This window comes from Anabrus simplex, chromosome 6 (genome assembly GCF_040414725.1).
Source record: "Anabrus simplex isolate iqAnaSimp1 chromosome 6, ASM4041472v1, whole genome shotgun sequence".
NCBI classification, from domain to species: domain Eukaryota; kingdom Metazoa; phylum Arthropoda; class Insecta; order Orthoptera; family Tettigoniidae; genus Anabrus; species Anabrus simplex.
In genome coordinates, this window is record NC_090270.1 from 288,127,360 (window position 1) to 288,149,740 (window position 22,381).

At 38.6% G+C, this 22,381-nt stretch overlaps 1 protein-coding gene across 3 annotated transcripts in view; it reads right to left on the bottom strand.

Moving 5' to 3' along the window:
* LOC136876472 (serine-rich adhesin for platelets) overlaps positions 1-22,381 on the bottom strand; it is a 496,688-nt gene that overhangs the window by 38,594 nt on the left and 435,713 nt on the right. For 2 of the 3 annotated variants that reach the window (XM_067150463.2, XM_067150461.2), the window contains exons 5-8: positions 12,619-12,842; positions 9,274-9,524; positions 4,031-4,227; positions 789-1,418 (exon numbers count right to left, since the gene is read on the bottom strand). In XM_067150463.2, coding sequence (XP_067006564.2) covers positions 789-1,418; positions 4,031-4,227; positions 9,274-9,524; positions 12,619-12,842 — 1,302 coding nt within the window. The remainder of the gene's footprint in view (positions 1-788; positions 1,419-4,030; positions 4,228-9,273; positions 9,525-12,618; positions 12,843-22,381) is intronic. The other variant, XM_067150462.2, reaches the window with a different exon arrangement.

The window sequence follows — 22,381 nt, forward strand, 5'->3', positions numbered from 1 at the left end:
TTTCTTCCTAATAATTTGTTTTTCAGCATAACTTAGCTTGTCAGCGAGTACTGTAATGAAGAATCATTTAAGATTTAGGGTAAGTTTTAAATTTTGGGACTGAATTCATGGAGAAAAGTAGCAATCGCGCCATGGGCCGAGAATGTAATGTGAACGAATCTGACATATGCTACTCACAAAATGTTGCTCTTGAAAACGTCTACAAATCAAGATAGTGTTCCGGGGACTAAAGTTTGTCAGTTTTAATTAGATTAGATTTCCTAATTTCCTGTATATATCTCGCACCCTAATTTTTAAACTTGAGTTTTCAGAAACAAAGTGCAAGATATACACAAAGATAGTAATTTTGCTCAAGGACTGAAAGTTATAAAAATTCATATATCATACCTGATATTTGACAACTGAAAATAATGCTGAAATTTTATTCATATAAAGTTATTCATATAAAGAATACCTTGACATTTACTGTTGAAGCAGATTTTAAAAATTCTATATACAATATTTCTACTTGGTGAAGTAAGCTACCCACAATTTGTGTAAGGAGTCAAATACAAGGAAAATCTCTGCGAGCTGAGATGTTACTACTGTCTACACAAACTCTGCACGATCACCAAGAATTTTATCTAACTGTTGAAGGAAATTATTCCAAGATTCTGAGGATTCATCTCTGCTTATTCCCAGGTCAGCAGGAGGTGGAGCAAGTAAACTAAGCTTCCGTGGTGGTCTGCTTAAATCTGAATTCAAAGGGGGGCAAGGAGCTGGGTGAGATGGAGGAGGCACAAGCTTACCTGAAACTACATCTGGCAGAGGTTCTACTTTACTGCTAGCAGGGGGTTTCTCAACTAGTAGCTTGGACTGAGGTTCAAGAGGTCGTTCTTCACACTTCAGCTTATTGTTCTTGTTCTTTATCTCTACAATAGGAGATACTGGGAAAGATTCAATATTGGCTGCATTACTGACTTCGGTTTTCTTCAACGTTATACTTTCCAATTCAGGCGACTGCTGTTTTGCTTGATTTTTAGCATTTTTTTCTTGAACTGCTGTGCTCTTGGTCTTTATGTCCAGTGGATTGGTTTGCCTTTCTGGAGATGATAGAATAGAAGAAGTTTCACTGTACATTTCGATGGAGGATTCCCGAGACATTTCAGAAGAACGCTTGTCTTCTATGGGAGGGATCTTTGAGACTTCTTCAGGTACAGGCTGGATCTCTTGCCTGGAGACAGATACAGAGCTGGAAAGTCTATTCCTCTCTAGCATACCATCAGCCGCACTGTCACAGTTATCTATACTACTTTGTGAAGAGAGTGTGGACAGTGAAAGTGTCCGCTGAGGTTGTACGGGCTCCCGAGGGGTCATCTTTGAAGAATTAGCAGCAACTGGAGGAGGGGGTGGTGCAGCCTTTTTCTTCTTTCCATGACCTGTAGAGAAAATAACACCCAATTACTGAAGTCATCTACCAAAGAAGGTTATAATTACAAAAAAAATAAGAATTTTTCAGGAGAGTAATAATAATAATAATAATAATAATAATAATAATAATAATAATAATAATAATAATAATAATAAAGGCCTCAACTACCATGTGCAGACATTTCAATTTGACGCCATCTGGCTGTCTACTCGTCAATTTTGACGTTCCGTTTTACTCTAGGCCCCCACTAGGTGGCAGATCAAGTAAACTGAAACTCTCTTGGGCGTCTATGGCTGACATTTAATGAATTTTGTCAGGTAAACACCAAATGTGTCACGAGAGATCTTTTACATGCCAACATCGTACGACATGGAGTGTCGAATGGACTTTTTTCCGCCCTTCAAAAATCTGACTACCTCTGCCGGGTTTGAACGCCCTATCTTGGGATCCGGAGGCCGACACTCTACCGCTGATCCACAGAGGCAGCTTTCAGGAGAGTGAAAAGAATAGAAGCTTTTACACTTAGAATTCTACAGGAGTTTTTGGATATAAACAGCACATAACACAAGGTGCTTTAAATCTGAATTTCACAGAGAAGCCTAACTATTAACGCATTCACGACACCATGGACACACCATTGGTGGTACATACAGCATTCTTGGAGACCATCGTGTACCACAAGTGGTACACTCTGACAACAATTTGTATCCCCCTGCCTTGTCAGCAGATTTAGCAAACAATTCAATTCCTTACAATACAGGGCCAGGAATTCATAGTGTATACTGTGACTATAAGCATGATCTAGAGGTTATAACGCAGGATGTACACGGAAGAGAAGTAACTCCTGGCAGGAGACCAAGACGAGTATACAAATCTGTGTAGTTTTACCCTATGCAAATGAATACCACTCAACTGAAGCTTCTAAAGAACTGGACTATCATGCATGGTACCAGTAGCCTTGATGAAAAAGAAGGCTGATCATGCACAAAATGCCCAGCATCCCTGTGGAAAGTCTCATTATATAGATGGGACTTTTTACTCTTAGTAGTAGTAGTAGTAGTAGTAGTAGTAGTAGTATTTATTCACTCATGTTGTTTACATATTTACAGGACTCTGTTTCTTATATATATATACTAATAACATTAATGCTTAGAAATTAATTTTGTAACCAGACGTAGTATTATTATTACCATATTAAATACATTGTGAGTACCAATTAAATGGACGAATCTCTCATCATCTACTACAACATTACAGATGATGGCAAAAAATCCTCTTATGGCAGGTAGAAGAAAAGTAACATTAAACTCCATTCTGAATGTGTCAGTTATGTCAGATAATTTGAGTGCAGTTCAGTGAGCTGTTGAAGAGAAGTTACGCATCGAGACTTATGGCAATACACAAGCACTTTCTGTAGTAAATATCAAGATTTAAAGCAGATTTCTGCTTGTTACATGATAAGTAAACTTTAAAATCTTGAAATTATGAAGCATGTTAGATTTTGAGATGATGTTTTAAATGCAAACACATACACTCTTACAATCCTGAAAATCAGAACCTAAATTTGAAATACCGTACTTCAACTGATTTACAATAGCACATCCTATACTATGTCACATAAGGGGAGACCTACTGAAATTTACATTCTCTGTAATTTTAGTCAGATTTAATGAAATTTTAAGGGTTGATTAAATTACCATCATCAATCATCATCATCATCATCATCCATCATCAATGTCCCACTCCAGTCGCCTGGGTGTGGTTGATTAAAACAGATCTAATTTAAAATTAGAAACTTTTGTCTTAATAGAGCAAATATTTCCAAAATAGTGGTATTTGTGCAAAACAATTTGGTCCATTTTCAAAATGCCCCAGGTGCAACACTTTGTGGTTCATTATTTTGAAACAGAGTTACATACATTAGAAAAGTTAAGAGGAATAAATAAAGTATTATTTCTGGCTCCAGAGCAAACTGTACAGTTAACAAGTGGTATTGCATCATAAAAATTTAATGTTTACATACTTCAACACCAGGTATTTCTGAAAATAAACAATTATTAAAATGTATAATTAAAATTATTGTTTTAAGAGTGCACGTGTATGCAAAATTTGAAGGCAATCATATTAAAACTTATACAGAGAACATTGCAATTTGTAGAAGAAGCTACCTGAGAAAATTTACACTGGAAGAAGACCCAGCATTAACAGTAATTTCTAATTCAGAATTAAGATTCCTGAACCTAGGTACCGTGTGTCTCATGTCATTATTTGTGAACACTTAAATAAGCTTGTTCACTGCTTTTGCTTTTTCTGCCTTTACTCTTCCTCCAGCGATCAAGGCCAGAAAAACTTTCAAAATCACAAGTGTGATTTAAATGTTTCGCAAATTACCTTTATAAATATTCACAAATATATAGCTGTGAACCACAATATAGAGTATCCATAAACACCAAAGTCTCATTTTCAGTTTTTGGGCAATTTCTGGGCCAAAATTTTTAGTAGAGTCTCCCCTTAAGATGTTACATGGAATACTACAAAATTACTTTTAATAACCTAACTAAAAAGAAATATACCATACAAGGATTTTCACTAAGGCTGACATCCAATACTGTGACTGACCTGATGATGCAAGAGAGGAAGTGGATACACTGTGTGTACAGCTTTTCATGCCCTCAGGTCTTGGAGCTGGTTTGTTACCTCCATTACTGACAGTTGTCAGGTTGGAGAGTGATCGAGACAAAGACGTATTTTGAGGTGGAGCTGGTGTCGCAGAAGTCAGCTTGCTCCTCCTTGGTAGAGTGCCAGACGGACTACTACTGAAAAAGAACCAATTCACAAGTTACTCATTTTATACATATATATACACGAGTTCTAACTCGGAGAAACAGAAAGCCAAAAATCTTACAACAAACCAAGGTAGACCACTAGAATGACTGTCTTTAAGTATCATCTAAAACCCATTTTAAAAATTGTAATGAAAACTAACAAGGCAAAATAAGAAATGAGAAGCTTCAACTTGAAAAAGCAAGCACAAACAAGTTCAAAGAAAACATCACTGTCTTCAATAAAGTTTGGTATTGTACTGCTTTATTACTGCTACCATCTCAGTTTACAGTTCCAGTTTCCTCAGGTACTGATAAGGTTCTTCCACTCTTCTTTCATGAATGTCTCATTCTCCAAGACATCATCCAGTGTCCTTCCCTTAGTCCAGTGTCAGACTTGACCGTATCCTTCCAGGAAGCTACAGGTCTGCCAACCAGGCATTTTTCTTCTACCTCTCTTTTAAAGTGTACTAGGGCTGTTTTCATAAGCTGCATCAGCATCATGTGCCCAACCCACTAATTCACCCATCCCGAGAGTAGGGGATTTGAATTCAAATTTTGGGGGTAATCATATTTTCAGCTCTCGTCTCAGAATCGTGACCACTTTAAGATGAGCCATACTCTAGGAACATACCAACATTTTGAAGGTTTATGTAGTCCTTGATATTGCTAAACAGAAAGCACTCTGTGTATTGTCAAATGGTTTCGTTGTCCAACAGATGTCTCCAGTTATTTCAATATCGAAAGTTGAATCTATCTCATACACTGGCCATCATGATGAAACCAGTTGACACACTTCTCCAGAAAGTATGTTATTCAAGTTGGAAACCAGATTATGGCAACTTTTTCAAGCCTTTCTTCTTACAATTGTTAACATCCCTAAGAAAAGCTATCCTCTAAAGCAATTTCTAAGTTTATAAATAATAATAATAATAATTTACCGCCACCACTATCATAAATACCATTTTCATTTCCCCTTGTTCAGGTCCAGTCTTCTTTTTCCTATACTGTTCTTGACAGAGTCCATCCATCTTGCTCTGCATGCTCTTGCCCTCTTTCCTTCTATCCTAGCCTCCAACACTTGTTTTGGTATCCCTTCCCTCCTTCATCCTCATAACATGTCCAAACCATCTCAATTTATTCTTCTCCATCATGTCACTCAGTTTTCTACCCCTATCTCTCTTCTGACCTCAACATCTCTCTCCCCCTGCCCTTGTCTTCCCTACCATACTAATCAGGAACTTCATCTCACTGGTTTGAATTTTACTCTCATTTCTTGCTGTCGAAGTCTCTGATGCATACGTTACTATAAGGGTATAGTACATCTTGTACATTATCTCTTTACATTTCATAGGAACTTCTCTGTTCCACAACAAGTTCCTTACATTCTCCTAGAATGTATTTTCCGCTTGTACTCTTCTGTTGATCTCTTTATCCAACCTTGCATCTTGCATTATTTCACTTCCCAAATATTTAAAGTATTGAACAACCTCAAGGTTTTGTCCCCTGATATTATTCCTTTCCCTCATCCTCCTCCTCCTCCTCCCTCTTGTCATCACTGTTTTACTCTCTGCACACTGATTTTCATACCATATTTCTCAATATTGTCATTTAATGCCTCTAGTTGGATTTGCACTTCTGTATTGTTGACTCCCACTATCAATATGTCATTTGCAAACTACAATATTTTTATATCCCCTCCATATATTGCCCTTGTGGAGACGATACACTACCCTGTCTTGGTCCAGTTTGGTATCTAAACCAATATGTAGCCCCCCCCTACCTCTGGGTCTAGACAAAACTGGAACAATTCTTATACTGTACATTGCTTTCACTAGCTCCCTTAATTGTCTTCCACATCCTTTTCTTTCCAGGGTTTCCACACTTTTCTCTAGATCAAGGAATACCATCACCAGATATTTTCCATATTCCCACTATTTTTCCATCGGTACACTAATCTCATGGTAAAGATAGGGTCTATCGTTGAGCTTCCCTGTCGAAAGCCATATGCTCTTCTAAATTTCTTTCCACCCTCCCTCTCATCCTCCTTTCTATCATTCTCTCCAATATTTTGGCTACTTGTGAGAACAGTGTAATTCCTCAAGAACTGTCACAAAACTTCCTGACACCTTTCATAAATACTGGTATTGTTACACCCTTACACCAGTCATCAGCTACTTGTTTTTTCCTCCATATACACCTTAGCAGCCTATATAACCAATGTAGACCAATAGGTCCTGCTGCCTTAATTATTTCCATACATTTAATCTATCCCTGCTGCTTTTCCTGTATTCATTTGTTCAACAGCTATTTCCACCTCTGTCATTACAATATCTCTCCATTTTTTGATCATCCTCATTTACCACTGTACTCTCTTCTCCATCATTTCTCACATTCAGGAGTTTATTGAAATAATTTTTCCATTTATTCTTTATCTCCACTAGGTCTGTTATTACATGTCCACCCTCTCCTTTCACTTGTGTAGAATTTCCTTTTTTCTTATTTTTCATCAATCCATACAACATCCTTTTTCCCAATATTTTTCTTTTCCTCATTCACCACCCTTTTACACTTTTAATTTCCTGATACTTTATCTTACTTTCTTCTTTCCTATCTCTATTCCATACTTGCCATGCTTTCTTCTTTTGTTTAACAACTTCCTTCACCTTTTCTTTCCACCAAGGTGTTTCCTTTCCGTTCGCTCTCGCCGATGGTATTACCTTGACTAAAATATCCGAGTTTTGCCTTGAAAGAAGTCCTAACGAGAGAGTAAAGCTCCCACCAACACTCTCCCATTTAAGAAATCCACAATAATGGAATTTTTGCCTGCAACATGAAGCAAAGGAGGCAGGACTTAAACCACCCCCAACCAAAATAATGCTGGCACTAGTACAAGTAACCTGAAACGTACAGAATTTTTATTTCTCCACGATATGAGTAAAGTGCAAGGATCAAGCAACTGAAAACATGTCACCCTGACAGTAGCCCTAGCAAGAGTTAACAAAAACACATCTAGGTGAAGACAGCAGTGCATAAGAAAACCAAGTTATAATCTTCGTTATAATTTAATATTTGTACACTCCTCCCAGCCCCATTTGTAACATTTTAACTTGCAGAATTTCTGTTCTGCATTTGTACCATAATCCTGATTGTCTATCATCACGATTTTTCTTTTCTTTTTTTTCCCCCTTTTTAAATTCTTTTTCTAACAATCTCTTCAGGAAAGATTTGAGAAATTCAATATTAGTTTCATTTATAAATTACTCCACTCTCATGTAAATTGTTCTGTATTATTGGGAAAAAGGAACATTAATGTTCCTCCTGGGTAGGCCTACACAAGATTAAATCAGTCCTATGTAACAAACTGGTATAGAACGAACTATACTTTCCATAGTCCACTGCAAAGAATGATGAGAGAAGTGAATAAGTTGGATATAGATATATTTGACTGTTCACTCTCTTGCCTTAATGAAGAATGCTAGAAAATCACTAAAATGATAATCATTAGGTAACCTAACCTATTTATCCTGTAATACTGTACAATGAGAATTTGATATTTATATTACCAACTTCTTAATATCCTACGTAAAATTTCTTAAGTTACATATTAGCGACTCTCTAACATGGTTTTATGTCATCAATAAACATTATTATTTATAAACCTTGTATATTTTTGTGTCAAGAATGGAAGTCTGCTAAGAATGGCCTCTCACTCCAGGAACGTGAAAAACTACAACCCCAATACAACTAGGAAACAGAAGTGAACTTTTCAACGGTGGAGAAGAAATTAATCTAGAAGACAGACTTGTGGAATTTGTTTGCGTTTGTGTTTTTTAAATCTGTCCTTTTCTTTTTTCTTTCTGATGCTCCATTTTTCTGTGCTTACCCAACACTGTGTTCATCCTTTAGCTATATTTCTATCTGCATTCCTACCTTCCCATCTTTAACACGTTCAGCGCAGATCGCGCGTTAGGCACGCGATTCTAGTTTTCAAGCATGTGCAGAACACATGCCTAGCGCGTCATGGAACGGGTGCTAGAAAATGTGAATCGCAGGTTTCCCGCATAGTAAGGAAGACTCTCCTTGTCTACCCGCACATCATGCAAGCCCAATCTACTAGCAGGTTCATCTGTAGCTAGATTTGCGCACGCGTATTCTGTTTTCCGCGTATTTTCTCTCCACAGTTTTCGTCATATGTCGTCATTCTTTTTGGGATCTTTGAGTAGTAAGACAACTTCAATGTGAGGTAAGACACCACATTTTCTGTTTATTATTACTTCAAGAGAATTATGAGTGATTCTGCTTTTGAAATAAATAAATTCCACTACTGCAATAAGTTCAGTGAATAAACTGAACTTGTAATTGACATTATTTATTCTTGTATCATATTTATGAGTAACATGACAGAACTTTTAATAATCATTTTTGACAGCATGATGCTTTTGTTATTCTACTTACATTTTGTTCAGATGGCAAACAACACAGTTCCCTTAACATCATGAGGCCTACCAAATAAAAGGTGCGCTTTGACAGAAGAAATACCGTCTCTGCAGTTTTGCAATAATAAAGACATCGTGACGTAAAATTTTTTAACTGAGAAGTATAAATATAAATACATTTATGTTTGTAATCATACTTCATGCATTTGTTTGTTATCCGCAGTAAATAATGCACAGCAATCTACCCATGTGCCTCGCACGTGATCTGCCTGGTGAGCAGTATTACCTCTTGATTTCAACGACCGTGCGGGTCACGCACCAGGCACATAATTCCAATTATTACACCTTTTGAAGAGTTCCATGCAAATATTTTGCTCAGGTTGGTGGGTATGTCATGTACTAATACACAGTTAATGTGTTAATTTACATTCATATACAACTGGTCAGTGACCATATTCTAGAAGGTGGGATTACTTCAGGAACCCCTACAGTCCTACCAGAAAGACCATTTTTCACCCTTGTGGATAACTTTTCTATTTCTTATGCATTAGAATTTCTACTTCAGTGTAGAGAAATATTTTCTTTATAAATATATCCTTACCTGAGACCATTGCTCTCAGGACTTTCACTGAGAACAGATGCCTCGTGATAACCACTGCTGTCCGAGCTGTTCCTCGAGTGAGAGATAACTGCAGCAGGTGGACCAGGTGGTTTTGGCGCAGGTCGACGCTTACGAGCAGGCCTGGGAGGAGGGAGACTAGAACCAGGAGGTGAAGGTGTATCATCTGAATTGATGGGAGAAATGCTGCGCCCTCCCAGGCTGTCGCTGCTAACACTGCCATCACAAACACTCTGTAAAGAGAGAGAACTTACAATGCACTAGTACAGTTCTCACTATTCTAGTATACAAAATAAGCAAATTAAAAGTATATTGGCACGAGCTTTCACAACCAATGTCAACGGACTTCTTCCAGGATATTAGGTCACATTGACATATATGTTGAACGACTTCAGTAGCCTTTGTCAAGACAAAATGACATGAGCTGAGTGGGCAGCTGGACTTTCATAGCAACGAAAAGGCTAGATGGTAGCTCAACTATCCGGCAGGAACTGAATTTGTAAAGGCTAACTACACAAGGAAAGTTCAAACAAGCCAAGTGGCAAGTTCCCTCCAACCTTTGCTGTGTAAACAGGGGACAACAGTCAAGTTACCAACTTTCATTGTAGCAGAAAGCAAGTTGATAAGCTGTCTACTTTTAAGTCCACTTTCCCATTGTGTGACTAACTTGATTATTGTTCGTGTGTAAACCCCAATTTCTTCAGCTTGTTTGACCTCTCCTCATGGCATTGAGGCATAACCTTCCCAAAAAATGAGCATGTGGAATTTAAACCACATTATTAAGTTCTTAGAAGTGCATGAGAAATATTAAATTTTGTGGAATGTGTGGTACAATAACTGCATGAACAAAAACAAGCGAGCAGTTAGATTTGAGAGACTATCTTGAACTGGAAGACAAAGCCTCAGTTGATTTATACATTGAAATTGCATGCAAGAAATTAAAATCTCTGAAATCTGTCTACCAGCAAGAACTATCAGATCCTATATGAAAGAGGATCCTCTGCAGGCAAGTCTTTCAATAAGGTGTTCAATGCTCTGTGCATGTCTCACTTATGAATCCATTCCCTAACCAATGCTTTCCTCTTCCTAATCTTTCTTTCGATACATTTTGTACCTCTTAGAGTAACAATGCAATAATGATTTGTATACGGACATGGATTACTATCTTAGGCAATAAAATGTCACACTTAAGCCATGTTTTCCATGGTTTCCCACTTTCACACCAGGAACATGCTGGGGCTGTATCTTAATTAAGGCCATGTCACTTACTTTCCACTCCTAACCCTTTCCTATCCCATCGTCGCCACAAGACGTATCTGTGTGTGTGCGATGTAAAGCAAAATGACAATAAAAAAATTTAAAAAAGCAATCTGGTGTCTAGTTTTATTACAACAATAACAACCACCACCACCACCACCGCGACGACAATAACCATCGTCACCATCACCACAGCAACAATGGAATATCTCAGAACTTTACACATGCATGTTTTCCTCGTATAATCAAAAATACTGGTTTCGAGTTTAGAGGCTTCAAGTACATACTCGACTCCTCTAAACTTTCCCTGTCTGTATTAACCTTTACAACTTTCATCCAAAATGGGGCAACTAAAGTAATATGGTTTTAGAAGAGGTCTGCAGTTCAAATATCCCTTGAAATGACTCAAAAGGAGTCCACATGTTTTAAATCACAGTTATGTTGCTGCACTCATTCTTTCAGTGTCTAGGGGTCATGAAATATCAAGATACATAAAAAACGGAAGGTTGAATGGAATTGAGACCTAGCAGAACAATCATTGAGACCACCACAGAAATTCTGGACATCAGAGTTAAACTATCGTAAGTGCAAAAACTACAATTTTGAGGTTTTTATCATAAGCGACATGTTTTGGTTGTGCCTTTTCATCGGTACACTACTGTATGTTTCACAGGAATGAAGATACAGTAAGCTATGTAATACTATTGCATTGTGCAAAGATAACCCAGTGATATACAATGGTAAATGTAGGAGCCTATAATAGTATTTGTTTTACATCACACTAATTACTTTTTCTGTTTTTGGTGAAACCTGAGGTGCCGGAATTTAGTCCCGGAGGACTTCTTTTATGTGCCAGTAAATCTACAGACATGAGGCTGATATACCGTCTTTGTCTTCACGCCAACACCAAACATTGGCTTTAGTAATGCCGTATTTTTTTTGTGGCTGCACAATTATTCTTTATTTCTGCAAGTTTCATAACCATTAAATTAAAACTGGCATCATAATAACAAAGAGAACCCATTGAAAATTTGCCAGCAATAACTGTTCCACATCTCCACAATATGATCATCCATCATGAAAATATTCCTGCTGTCTGTAAAACTTGCTAATTTTATTAAGTGTCAGGTACAGTAGACACGTTATAACTCTGCCACTGAGTAGCTATGGCCTTTAAAGAATTCGAAGGCTCGCATGTTTTAATGCCATTCTGCCGATTTTGGAGAAGTTTTTGTACAGGCTAATACAGAGACATTTTAAAACCTATTCAGGGGATTGTCGCTCGCCTGGTTGACGGGGCTGCGAGCCTTTCTCCCACAAAGAAGAATATCATTCTCTCTTCACTATTTCTGGAGAACCAGTGACGTTATGCAGAGGTGCTGTACAACTGGTTGCCGCAGCTAGCGATGAAGCCTATAGGGCTAATAAACACATGGACGTTGAAGGTAGAGTTTTATGCGTGCGTGGTGGGTGAAGGGAAGCAGTGTGGTTCCTGTGGTGCTCATTACTGTTAGGTCATGATTGCAAGGAGACCCTTGATTTTCTGAGAGAGAGAAAAAAAAAAGTCTGATTCGAAGAAATACAGTATTTGTGCACCTTCAAATGCCACCAGGCTGAGCAGGATCGAACCTGCAGTTCAACCTTATGCCATCCACCACAATCCTTATTGTATCTGCTCTTATGGTGGTTTAACATGGTTAGAACTGTCTGTTACGCTTTCTTTAAAGGTAGCAAAATACTTGCCTCAAGCAGTTTCTTTCTGCTCTCCTGTCAAGTTAGTGAAATGTCACTTATGATAGTTTAAGCCTAACATCCAGAATTAGGGTTACAAAACTATATTACATAACTTTCTCCCAGATTGGATGAAAAGAGCAAGTTAGAGGATTGGTTTTTACCCTCACTGTAACTGCCCTAAGCCCTTTATCATGACCTACGATCACTGGACAGCATTTTTCATACACCTTGGTTGTATGAAGAAATCAGAAATATCATATTCCATTATGCCTAATATACTATTTTAGACAGTTCATGTAAGCCTGAACTTTGTTCATATTATGAAGAGACACTTACCGACTGGCTTCGCTTGTTGAACATAAGACCAAGGACAGCCGACCCAGTACTACCACCAGCACGTGTCTGCTGCCTGCGTTTTTCTTCTTCCTTCTGAAGAGCCATGATATCTGAGGAGGACAGTCCTGCTCCCAAAGGACGCCCTCTCTTTGCCACCATCGTCACTTCCTGAAGCTTGTAATCTGCCAACGTCCAATCAGGCCTCAGACGTTCTTCCAGATTAGCTAGAACATACAATTTCAAATTTAATCTCAAGAAATTCCCTCGCATGATTGAGTGGCTATGGGATCTTCTGAAAATACTGTACTCACAGACAGCCATTTTGAAAAAATATACACAGAGTTATTTTTGGGAAGAATATAATTTAGACACCTTTGTTTACTATCTGCGTCTGATGAGAAGTCGCGGCAGCTTGTAGGTACGGCACGAGTAACAGATACGACACTCTTAGCTACAAACATCAGTCGTGACAGACAATTAGAGCGCTCTGAATCAATGCATATTCATTATCGAACAATTCATTATACAGTACATACAGTAAATGTGTAGCTAAGGCACAACTGCCACTATGAAACTTCACAACAGCATGTCAATTTGTAAGTCACTGCAGAAGGAACAGATGTTTATTGTCAGGTCTTGAGACTTGAGATAGGTGCATGCGTGGCAGCCATGCAACCCCCTCGCACCTCTTACTTCTCATCAGACGACTGTAGTATGTTTACGCATTGCCTATGTAGCTCGGCATTCCAGATTGAAATATCCACAACAAAGTGAAATTTGCACTGTACAAAGTAGATAAGGAGAGGTTCTAAAACTGGCAATTCAAATCTTCCCTGCTACTTTTTATGTATGCTGAAACAGAACACTTTCTCAAGCAAAAATAAATTAATCACAAGTATAGGAGGCAGTGGCTTATATTCCATTATATCCTACATACGACTTCAGAATGTTCACATAAATCAAATCATCTAGAAGTTCCTACTTGAGTATCCAATAATCACAATTATAAGGCTGGATTTTCCCATCTAATCAATACTTTTATTTATATTAAGGTACTTAAAACACAGGCCAACGGTAAGCATTCTCAAATTCAAACCTTCATTATTGTAGAAGCCTTCCTAATGAACAGTCAATATCTTCTTCTACAGATGCAGAGCAAAGTTCTCTGCGAAACGCAAAGAGTTTCACCTTGTTTTCTTGACACGGCAAAAGCCAAAAAGCTTGTTATCATGTATACAAGTACAGGCCGGGAAAGCATCAATCTAAGCATGTCTAGTACAATTGAGAAAGTGGCAAAGTTAAATCTAGAAAACAAGAAGCAGCAAATTTCTTTCTCTTCAGTCGTAAATCTCTCTCGCTGTCCACGTATACCAGTAGTAAACTTGGTCCAAGTACATCTCTGTATAATCTCAAAATAAAGTACAGGGTCTCTTATAAACCCAGATCATCGAGCAGCGTTTCTACTCTCCGAGACCTAAGCAGCTATACAGGAAGCGCGCGCGCATAGTTCTTGACCTTGCAAGGAGCGTGCATTTGTTTGACCTAGCATCAATAGCCAGTCTGAATCTCAGCTGTTAACATGGTAAGACAGTTATCATTGCAACATCGTATTTTCATATGTAAAAAGTTATTTTAAATACAAGTCTGCTCGATGGGGCCATGGTGCATTTGTTCAGCTATATCCTGGTGAAGTGCCACCTTCATAAGCACAGATTCACGTAATTGTAAGTAAATTGGAAACTACTGGCTCAGTGCTCAATAAGAAACATGCATGCACACGAACATTTTTAACAGAGGAAAAGCTAGATGACATTGGTGCGAATCTTGAACGGTCACCAAATCAATCGCACACAAAGTTAACACAAGTAGGGGTTTCGGTTTCTTCTGCACAGAGAGCTACAAAACTGTTACACACCTAAGCGTACAGAATTATACGGGCCCCTTATTTAAAACCTGCTGATCCAACCACAAGAGAGAGATATTGTGAGTGCCATCTTGCATCACTGAGTGATCGTTAATTCAACCCACAGCTTGTGTTCTTTTAGGATGAGGCCTGGTTTCACATCGTAATGGTCATATGAACAGTCATAACTCTCATTGTTGGTGTGAAGAAAATCCTAATGGTGTTTATGAAGTCCCTTGTTACGATCGATGACACTTCCAGCATCTTTTATAAGGTAAGATTTTACTTAAGATTGTATACACACTTAAAGCAAGGCGGCCGCACGCGAAGTAAGGTGGGCTCAGGCAGCTACTTGCCCAAAATAATGTACTTACCACAACTTGTGAATAATTGTAACTTTTGTAAATATTGAACAGGTCAACGTAACACCAAGCACTGTATTTCTGCTAGCTCTGAGGGTCCATTGATAATGCATCATCAATACCTGCACTAACTATTATGAGATGCTGGCAAAATTTTATTGGCTGAATAAACCCAAAAACAAGTTTTAAAGCAGTCTTTTTCTTCTTTTTTTTTTTTTTCTCCAGCAAAAGAGGTTGATTTTCTGAACATTTTGGAAAAGAAATTTATCAATATCATTTGTTCCAAACTATGGCATGAAATGATTGAAGGAGAACTTCAAAATATACCGAGATCTTTTTCACCACATCACCTTGTAAACATGTGGTCTTTTTAAGTACACTCTCCTTTGACATGCTTGGTCCTAAAAGGGTTAATGATATTCCAAACAGTGCAGGTGAAAATGTTTTTATACTTATCCAGGCTATCAGCACACTAGTGTTGCACTTACATGGTAGAAATCATCATATTGTGGTAGAGATCTTTACACAAAAAATAGTTTTGTCAATGTCTTGTCTCCTTAAGATCACAACACTAAATACACATTCCTAGGTAGTCTTATTTGTAAAATTCCTATATTTAATACCAGAACAAAATGCTCACAATATAAAACTTCTGCTGTTGGAGGTTTCAATCCTGAAACAGTACTGAACACTTTCTCAAGCAAAAGTAAATGATCATAAGTATAGGAGGCAGTGGCTTATCTTATCTAACATTCCTCTCTTATCAAGTCGAGGATCAAAAGAAACAATAGCAACATTCAAAATTCCATATAAGCACACTAGGAGACACAGAATGCAATAGATTGCATAAAAAGAGAGAAAAGAAGTTAATATGAAATTCACTTGAAATGCTGCGACTCATTCTCATGACATCAGCTGATGGATTGACAAAAGTTGAACTACAACTTTATGACAAAGTAAGGTTTTCTGATAAAGTGCAATGATCCCCTGAACATATTTAAAAATGCTCATTTCATTTCTATACATGGGCCCGTGGTATTTTGAATCCTGTCTGAAAATCTGTGTTAATGTGGTGTTGGTTCCAAAATGCAATATTTGTATTTGAAAGTAGCACTGAGAAAAAAGTAGCCACGGATTTGAGCAAAGGCTCTTTCTGAGAAGAAGAACCACCACCACCTCCCCACATTTTCAGTCTTCTGAGTCACATTATAAATCAAGGACCTCCACAGGTTTTTTTTTTTTTTTTTTTTTTTTTTTTTCAATTGGCTTTACGTCTTACCGACGCAGACAGTTCTTATGGCGACGATGGCATAAGAAAGGCCTCATCTCAGCTGCGTGAATTCTGCTTCCATGACGTTTTGTTGCAGTCCACGTGCCCCCTGTGTATGTCTGAATTGGTGTGCAATACGAGGACAGTTTGAAAAGTTCTCAGAATCACCGCTAGATGTCAGTGCTAGAGCAACGAGGTTCCCGCACAATAATCACACATTCTTTGTGAGTGAACACGTGGCGCGTCAGTGCTCTAGCTGCAGGAGTGTGGTAGTGACGACTCTTTGTTGTTCCCACGTAGTGATTTGTGACAATGGAAAAAACAGATTCGAGCAGTGATTAAATACTTTGTAAAGAAAGGTACGAAAGCAAAGGAAATTAATTCCGACTTTCAGAACACACTGGGGGACTCTGCCCTTCATTTTCAACTGTTGCCAAGTGGACCAGCGAGTTTAAATTAGGTCGGGAGAGCTTGGATGATGATCCGCGTAGTGGATGGCCAAAAAGTGTTACGACCCCAGATTTTATCGCAAAAGTGCATAAAATGGTCATGGAGGATCGACTGAAAGTGTGGGAGATTGCTGAAGCTGTAGGGATGTCTTCTGAACGGGTATATTATATTTTAACCGAAGAATTGGGTATAAAAAAATTATCCGCAAGATGGGTGCCGCGGCTCTTGACATTGGACAATAAACGCACCAGATTGGAAATGTCCAAACAAATTCTGGCCCGTTTTCAGTGCAACCAACAAGATTTTTTGTGCCGGTTTGTGACTACAGACGAAACTTGGGTCCAATACTATACCCCAGAGACAAAACAGCAGTCAAAGCAGTGGAAACATGCAGATTCACCACCACCACCAAAGAAAGCAAAGGCAGTGCGTTCGGCTGGAAAGGTCATGGCCTCAGTTTTCTGGAATGCAAAAGGCATTCTGCTGATAGATTATCTTCCTACTGGCCGAACAATTATGGGGCAATACTATGCAAACCTCCTAGACCAACTACAGGAAAAGATACGCGAAACAAGGCCTGGTTTGGCAAGGAAAAAGGTCATCTTTCATCAGGACAATGCTCTGCTGCACACAAGTGTTATTGCCATGGCAAAACTTCATGAACTGGGGTGCAAATTGTTGCCACATCCACCTTATTCACCTGATTTGGCACCATCAGACTTTCATCTATTCCCCAAGCTGAAAATTTTCCTCGGTGGACAGAAATTTTCTAGAAGGGAAGAACTGACAGTCGAATTGGAGAGGTATTTTGCAGGCCTGGAGGAATCTCAATTTCAAGATGGGATCAAGGCATTGGAACATCGCTGGACCAAATGCATTAGTCTACAGGGAGACTATGTTGAAAAATAAAAGGAGTTCCACCGAGGTAAGATACTTAATTCTAGTACATTCCAAGAACCACCTACGTACATAGAGTACAGAACTTTCTTCCATTTCTCTGGGATGTCCAGGTTCCACACTACCTCTCTCACAAATTGCTAAAACCCATTGGCTTATTGAATTCTCTTCCCAATTTCTTAATTTATTTTCCCCTTTTCTGCAAGTACACTCCCCAAATATCTGAAGCTTTTCACAACTTCTAATGGTCCACCATTTACTTCAATATACACTCTTCAGGCTTTATTACAGGAAATAGATATTTGAGTAATGGGTTTTCAATGAACTGACAATATGTGAAAAATAAACCAAAGCAATCTCCGTCGGGCAAGAAAGGCCCATGGAGGAGTAGAAGGTAAAGGATTCCGCTATCCACAACCTGAACACTAAGCAGGACGGAGTGGTTAACTCTATGCCTGGCTACCTTTGTACCTAGAAATTAACCTAGTATTTATTTTTGGTGCAGGCAGAGCGAACCTCAAAGTAACTCAATAGTTACTATGTACTGTATTCTTATGTCAAATGTTCGATGAAATTCCTGGTAAAATCTTTACGTTTTCAAGTATCTAACTTCATTTCCCCCAAAACGTGGCAGGGAAGCCTTGTGCACATAAACACAGTATTGAAGTGGTTAAATAAGGTACTATGCCACTATTTTTATGTAAACCGTCTAATACCATGGGAGAAAGAAACGTACATCATTAGTGTTATTAGTATCTGCAATGTAAAAAACAAACAGTTTTCTACAGATAAATCAACAATAGCTTGAACAACTAGTAAATTAATTTTATTATATAGTTTCTTCTGAAAATTTAACCATGCAAATATGCGCAAAAACACTAAACAGTTCCTGCTAGTCCCTCATTTTACTTAGGAATATTTTTTATAATTTGCAGCCCAGTTGTCTTTCAGTATACCTAGTATTCAAGTACCAACTTTCAAGCCTATCACTTCAGTAGATTTAGCATGACATTTAGACAAACAAAAATAAAACAAAGTGCAAATGTGCCATCCCCGCAGTGTAGTGATGGAGAGTCTGCTTCTTACCTGGAAGACCCAGGTTCAATTCGGGATAGGCCAGGGATTTTTATTTGGATCCGAGGGCTGATTCAAGGTCTACTGAGCTTACACGATTACAACTGAGGAGCTATCAGACTGCGAGATAGTGGCCTCGGTCTAGAAAGCCAAGAGGATTTGTTGTGCTGACAACACAACATCTCATAATCTGCAGACCTTCAGGCTGAGCAGCCGTCACTTGGCAGGGCATGGCTTTTGGGGTGTTGTGCCATCGAGTTTGGTTTCGGAAAGTGAAAATTATTTTACAAGGCCTGTTCAAACAACTGAAGTTCAAAAATGCTATATAATGTGTATTAGGAATTCCTGATAATTGGCACTGTATAGTGGTATCCTTCATAAGTAACTAGCCATCTGCTATGCATTTCTGAAACAATTCATTATCACTCTGCAGATGTTAGTCGGCAAGTGTGTAGAACATGCGTTGTGACTGTCGAGCTGTGTGAACATTATGAGCAGCGTATCAACATTTGCTTCCACTTCAAGCTGGAGAAAACCATTTACAGAGATGCACAGTTGTGTGGAAAGAAATTTTCTGAGACTGAAGAAAGCAAGGTAGGTCAGATTGAACATGAAAGTGGTGTTTATTCTTGTTCTTACCTCAACAGCATTATGCAACAAGAATTCCTACCCAAGGATCAAACAGTGAACCGCTGGTATAACCTTGAAATCTTCAGATGTTTGAGAGAAAATGTTGGAAGACCAAGAGCAGACATGTAAAGGAAAATCCGGAGCCTCCACTATGACAACATGCTAATTCACACACACTATGAATTTCTGAATTTAGTATTATGCTGCCCCCAGCCTGGGAACAGACACCTTTGTAGTCACCCCTAATCTGGAGTACAGATGCTGCCCGACAGGTCTCAACAAAATTTCGTCCACCTTCTTAAAGGAGCTCCTCTGGCTGAAGACATTGGCACTTCAGAGTGTCAGGTTATTTCCCGCCACCCAACACCTGGCATTGAGTCACTAGGTATACAGTCTACTCTAATACTGTAGCAGGACAAATCTGGCCAGACTACCTTCGACAGGCCTTCCTATTCCTGAAATAATTTCAAGCAGCTCAGCGTTAGCAGCATACAGTACCCAAGTGTGTACATTCTGAAATAGATTTAGATTTATGTTTCTCAAAATTACTCTAATTTGTGTCCCTTAAAGCAGGAAAGTTTATCCAATTAAACCTGTTATGTTGTGTCCGCATGCATCACTGAGAATGTCCACTACTGAGAAGCATTTTTGCCACATGTACCCTGTAACTAGGGAAGTTAGTCATGAGAAGTTAATTCCACGCCAAAGTTATATACTATGACAGTGTAGCACCCCAACATCTCCAGCTCATGCTCAACATCCAAATGAGCCAGCGAAGACAGACTAAGACACCGAAGACCAGACCAGAATGAATTACCATATTTACTCGCATATTAGACCCCTTTTTTCCCCCCACTTTTACAGCCAAAAAGAAGTAAGGGAAGGGGTCCAATATGCAATAACCTCAAATTTTTTGCAGTGAACACATGACTTCTAGGCTATAAAGAGCTATAAACTGTACATGCAAATATTCTACACTGTTCTTCAACAAACTTATGAATGTATTTGAGTTGTACTATTTTTGTTAGAAGGCAGTATTTCTAAATGTAAGAAGTCAAATGGTGCACACTATTTTTAGGCCTACATATATACTAAATAAAATGCGTTTTAGTTAGTCATATCACGTCATTCGTTTCATCTCATTAATTCCTCTGATGAGGTCGACATCAGGAAGGGCATACAGTCATAAAAACTTGCTACGAACATTCATCTCACGTCATACTTGACCCCGTAGAGAAAAGGGATAAGGGTATCATATTATGTAATATTGATACAAAGTAACTCAATGGCCAGTCATTTGTCCCTGTCAGCTGAGCAGTAGGCCTATCTGGCCTACCACACAGTAAACCTGATCAGTGCTTTCATTTTAACTGTCTTGCACCACTAACTTCCCTGCTACCGGCATGACGTCATTCCAAGCAACGTCATCTTCACTGCCATCTCATCAGCCATGAACTGTAATCTAGACAGAGAGCATTCGAGGTCCCGTCTTTTTGAACCTTTTGAAAAATTGTTTTGTTCCCAACTATAGAGTCTAAACTGTGTGAAGCTATTCCCAAATGGTTTCTGGAAATGGTCTCCAATATTCCCAGCTGGTGTATGTGTAGCAGAAGCCACTCCTCCTGAATAAAGCCGTGTTGTTGAAAGCATGCCAAACCACCAGCTGATAACTAGCGTACGAGTTCTATTTGCAAGTGTAATACATAGTGACTGAAAGCATTCTTTCGATAACTGCGGCTGTTGAAAGCCAGACCCTTATTTTTAAGTATATTTCATGTTTGTACTCTACATTAATCACATCAGGATTTACCTAAACAGCTGTCAATGAGATAAGAGAGACCACATTGTTTAGGTTAGGTATGCTATCGCCCGGATAGTGCCAGAAGTTCCATAATGGAAAGAATAAAAATAAACAACAGGGAAGTTTGCTGCATTTATGGATATCTACAGGTGTGGCGGTAATGTGTTTATTATCATAATGTTTAATTTTGTAAGTTCGTTGTCTCCCATTCTTTTCATTAACGTATACCCCAGTATGTTTTGTTTGGCGTCTCCAAAAATCATTGAAAGTGGTGACATAAGAAATCAATATTATTATTAATAATAATAATAATAATATTATTATTATTTGTTAGGTACGTTGGCGAGTAAAACAACTGTGATTGGATTGTTTTTATCATGTTTTAAACCTACTCTCCCAAAAAAAACCAATATTGACCCGAGTTACGAGATATTAAACGATTACTTTGTTAATGATCTCGGCTGCCTATATTAATAGGCCTAGCAAAAACCGTGAATATTTCTCAACTAAAGTAAACTTGTTTCCTCATCCCAAGGTTGTGCAGCTCTTTTTTAGACAGGCCCCCAGTGGAAGGGAGTTACCTGTGCTATGTTAACTGCAACTCAACCTTCCTGCCATTCGTAAATCTCTGGCAATAAGGCACCAGGAATCGAACTCGGGCTCCCGAGAACGGCAGCTAATTGTGCTAACCATTACGCTGGCAGACATTCCTAACTAAAAAACACAGACATATATATATGACTGATGCGTGCTTGCAATGCACGGGTCGGACACAAAACTATTCACCTATTTGTGCGATGTCATCAGAGCTGCAGTAGGCCTATGCTACGGAGGCAGACATTTAACTACGAAACACAAATGTACCATATGACTTCAGCGCGTTTTCATTGCGTGGGTCTTACGGATGAAACTATTCAAAAATTTGTGTGATTTCATCAGAGCTGCACAAGGCTTGTACCTGTTTCAAAGCGTAATTGTTGTTGTTCTTTGACAAATTACATTGGGGGGATCTTGTATGCGAGATATTTTTCATTTTCTTCATCTCGAAAAGCCAAGGGGGGGTCTAATGCACAAGGGGGTCTAATACACGAGTAGATATGGTAGTTTGTAGAAAATAAATTCCAATAGGAACGAATTGAAAACTGCCATGGTGAACTTTTCAGAGAAGCAAGCGGAATCAGTGGAAGAAATTTACACTGATGCTGTGGAGCAGAAACACCAGGTTGCAGTTAAAACCTTGTGAGAAACAAAGTCAAGACAAAAAATTTTGATAAGCAAACTTGACGGTAGAACAAAAAAGTTAAATTGACTATTAAGGAAAACAAGCCTTCATGCCCTGTTGGAATACATGTATTGACATGGATCGTGAATTGTAA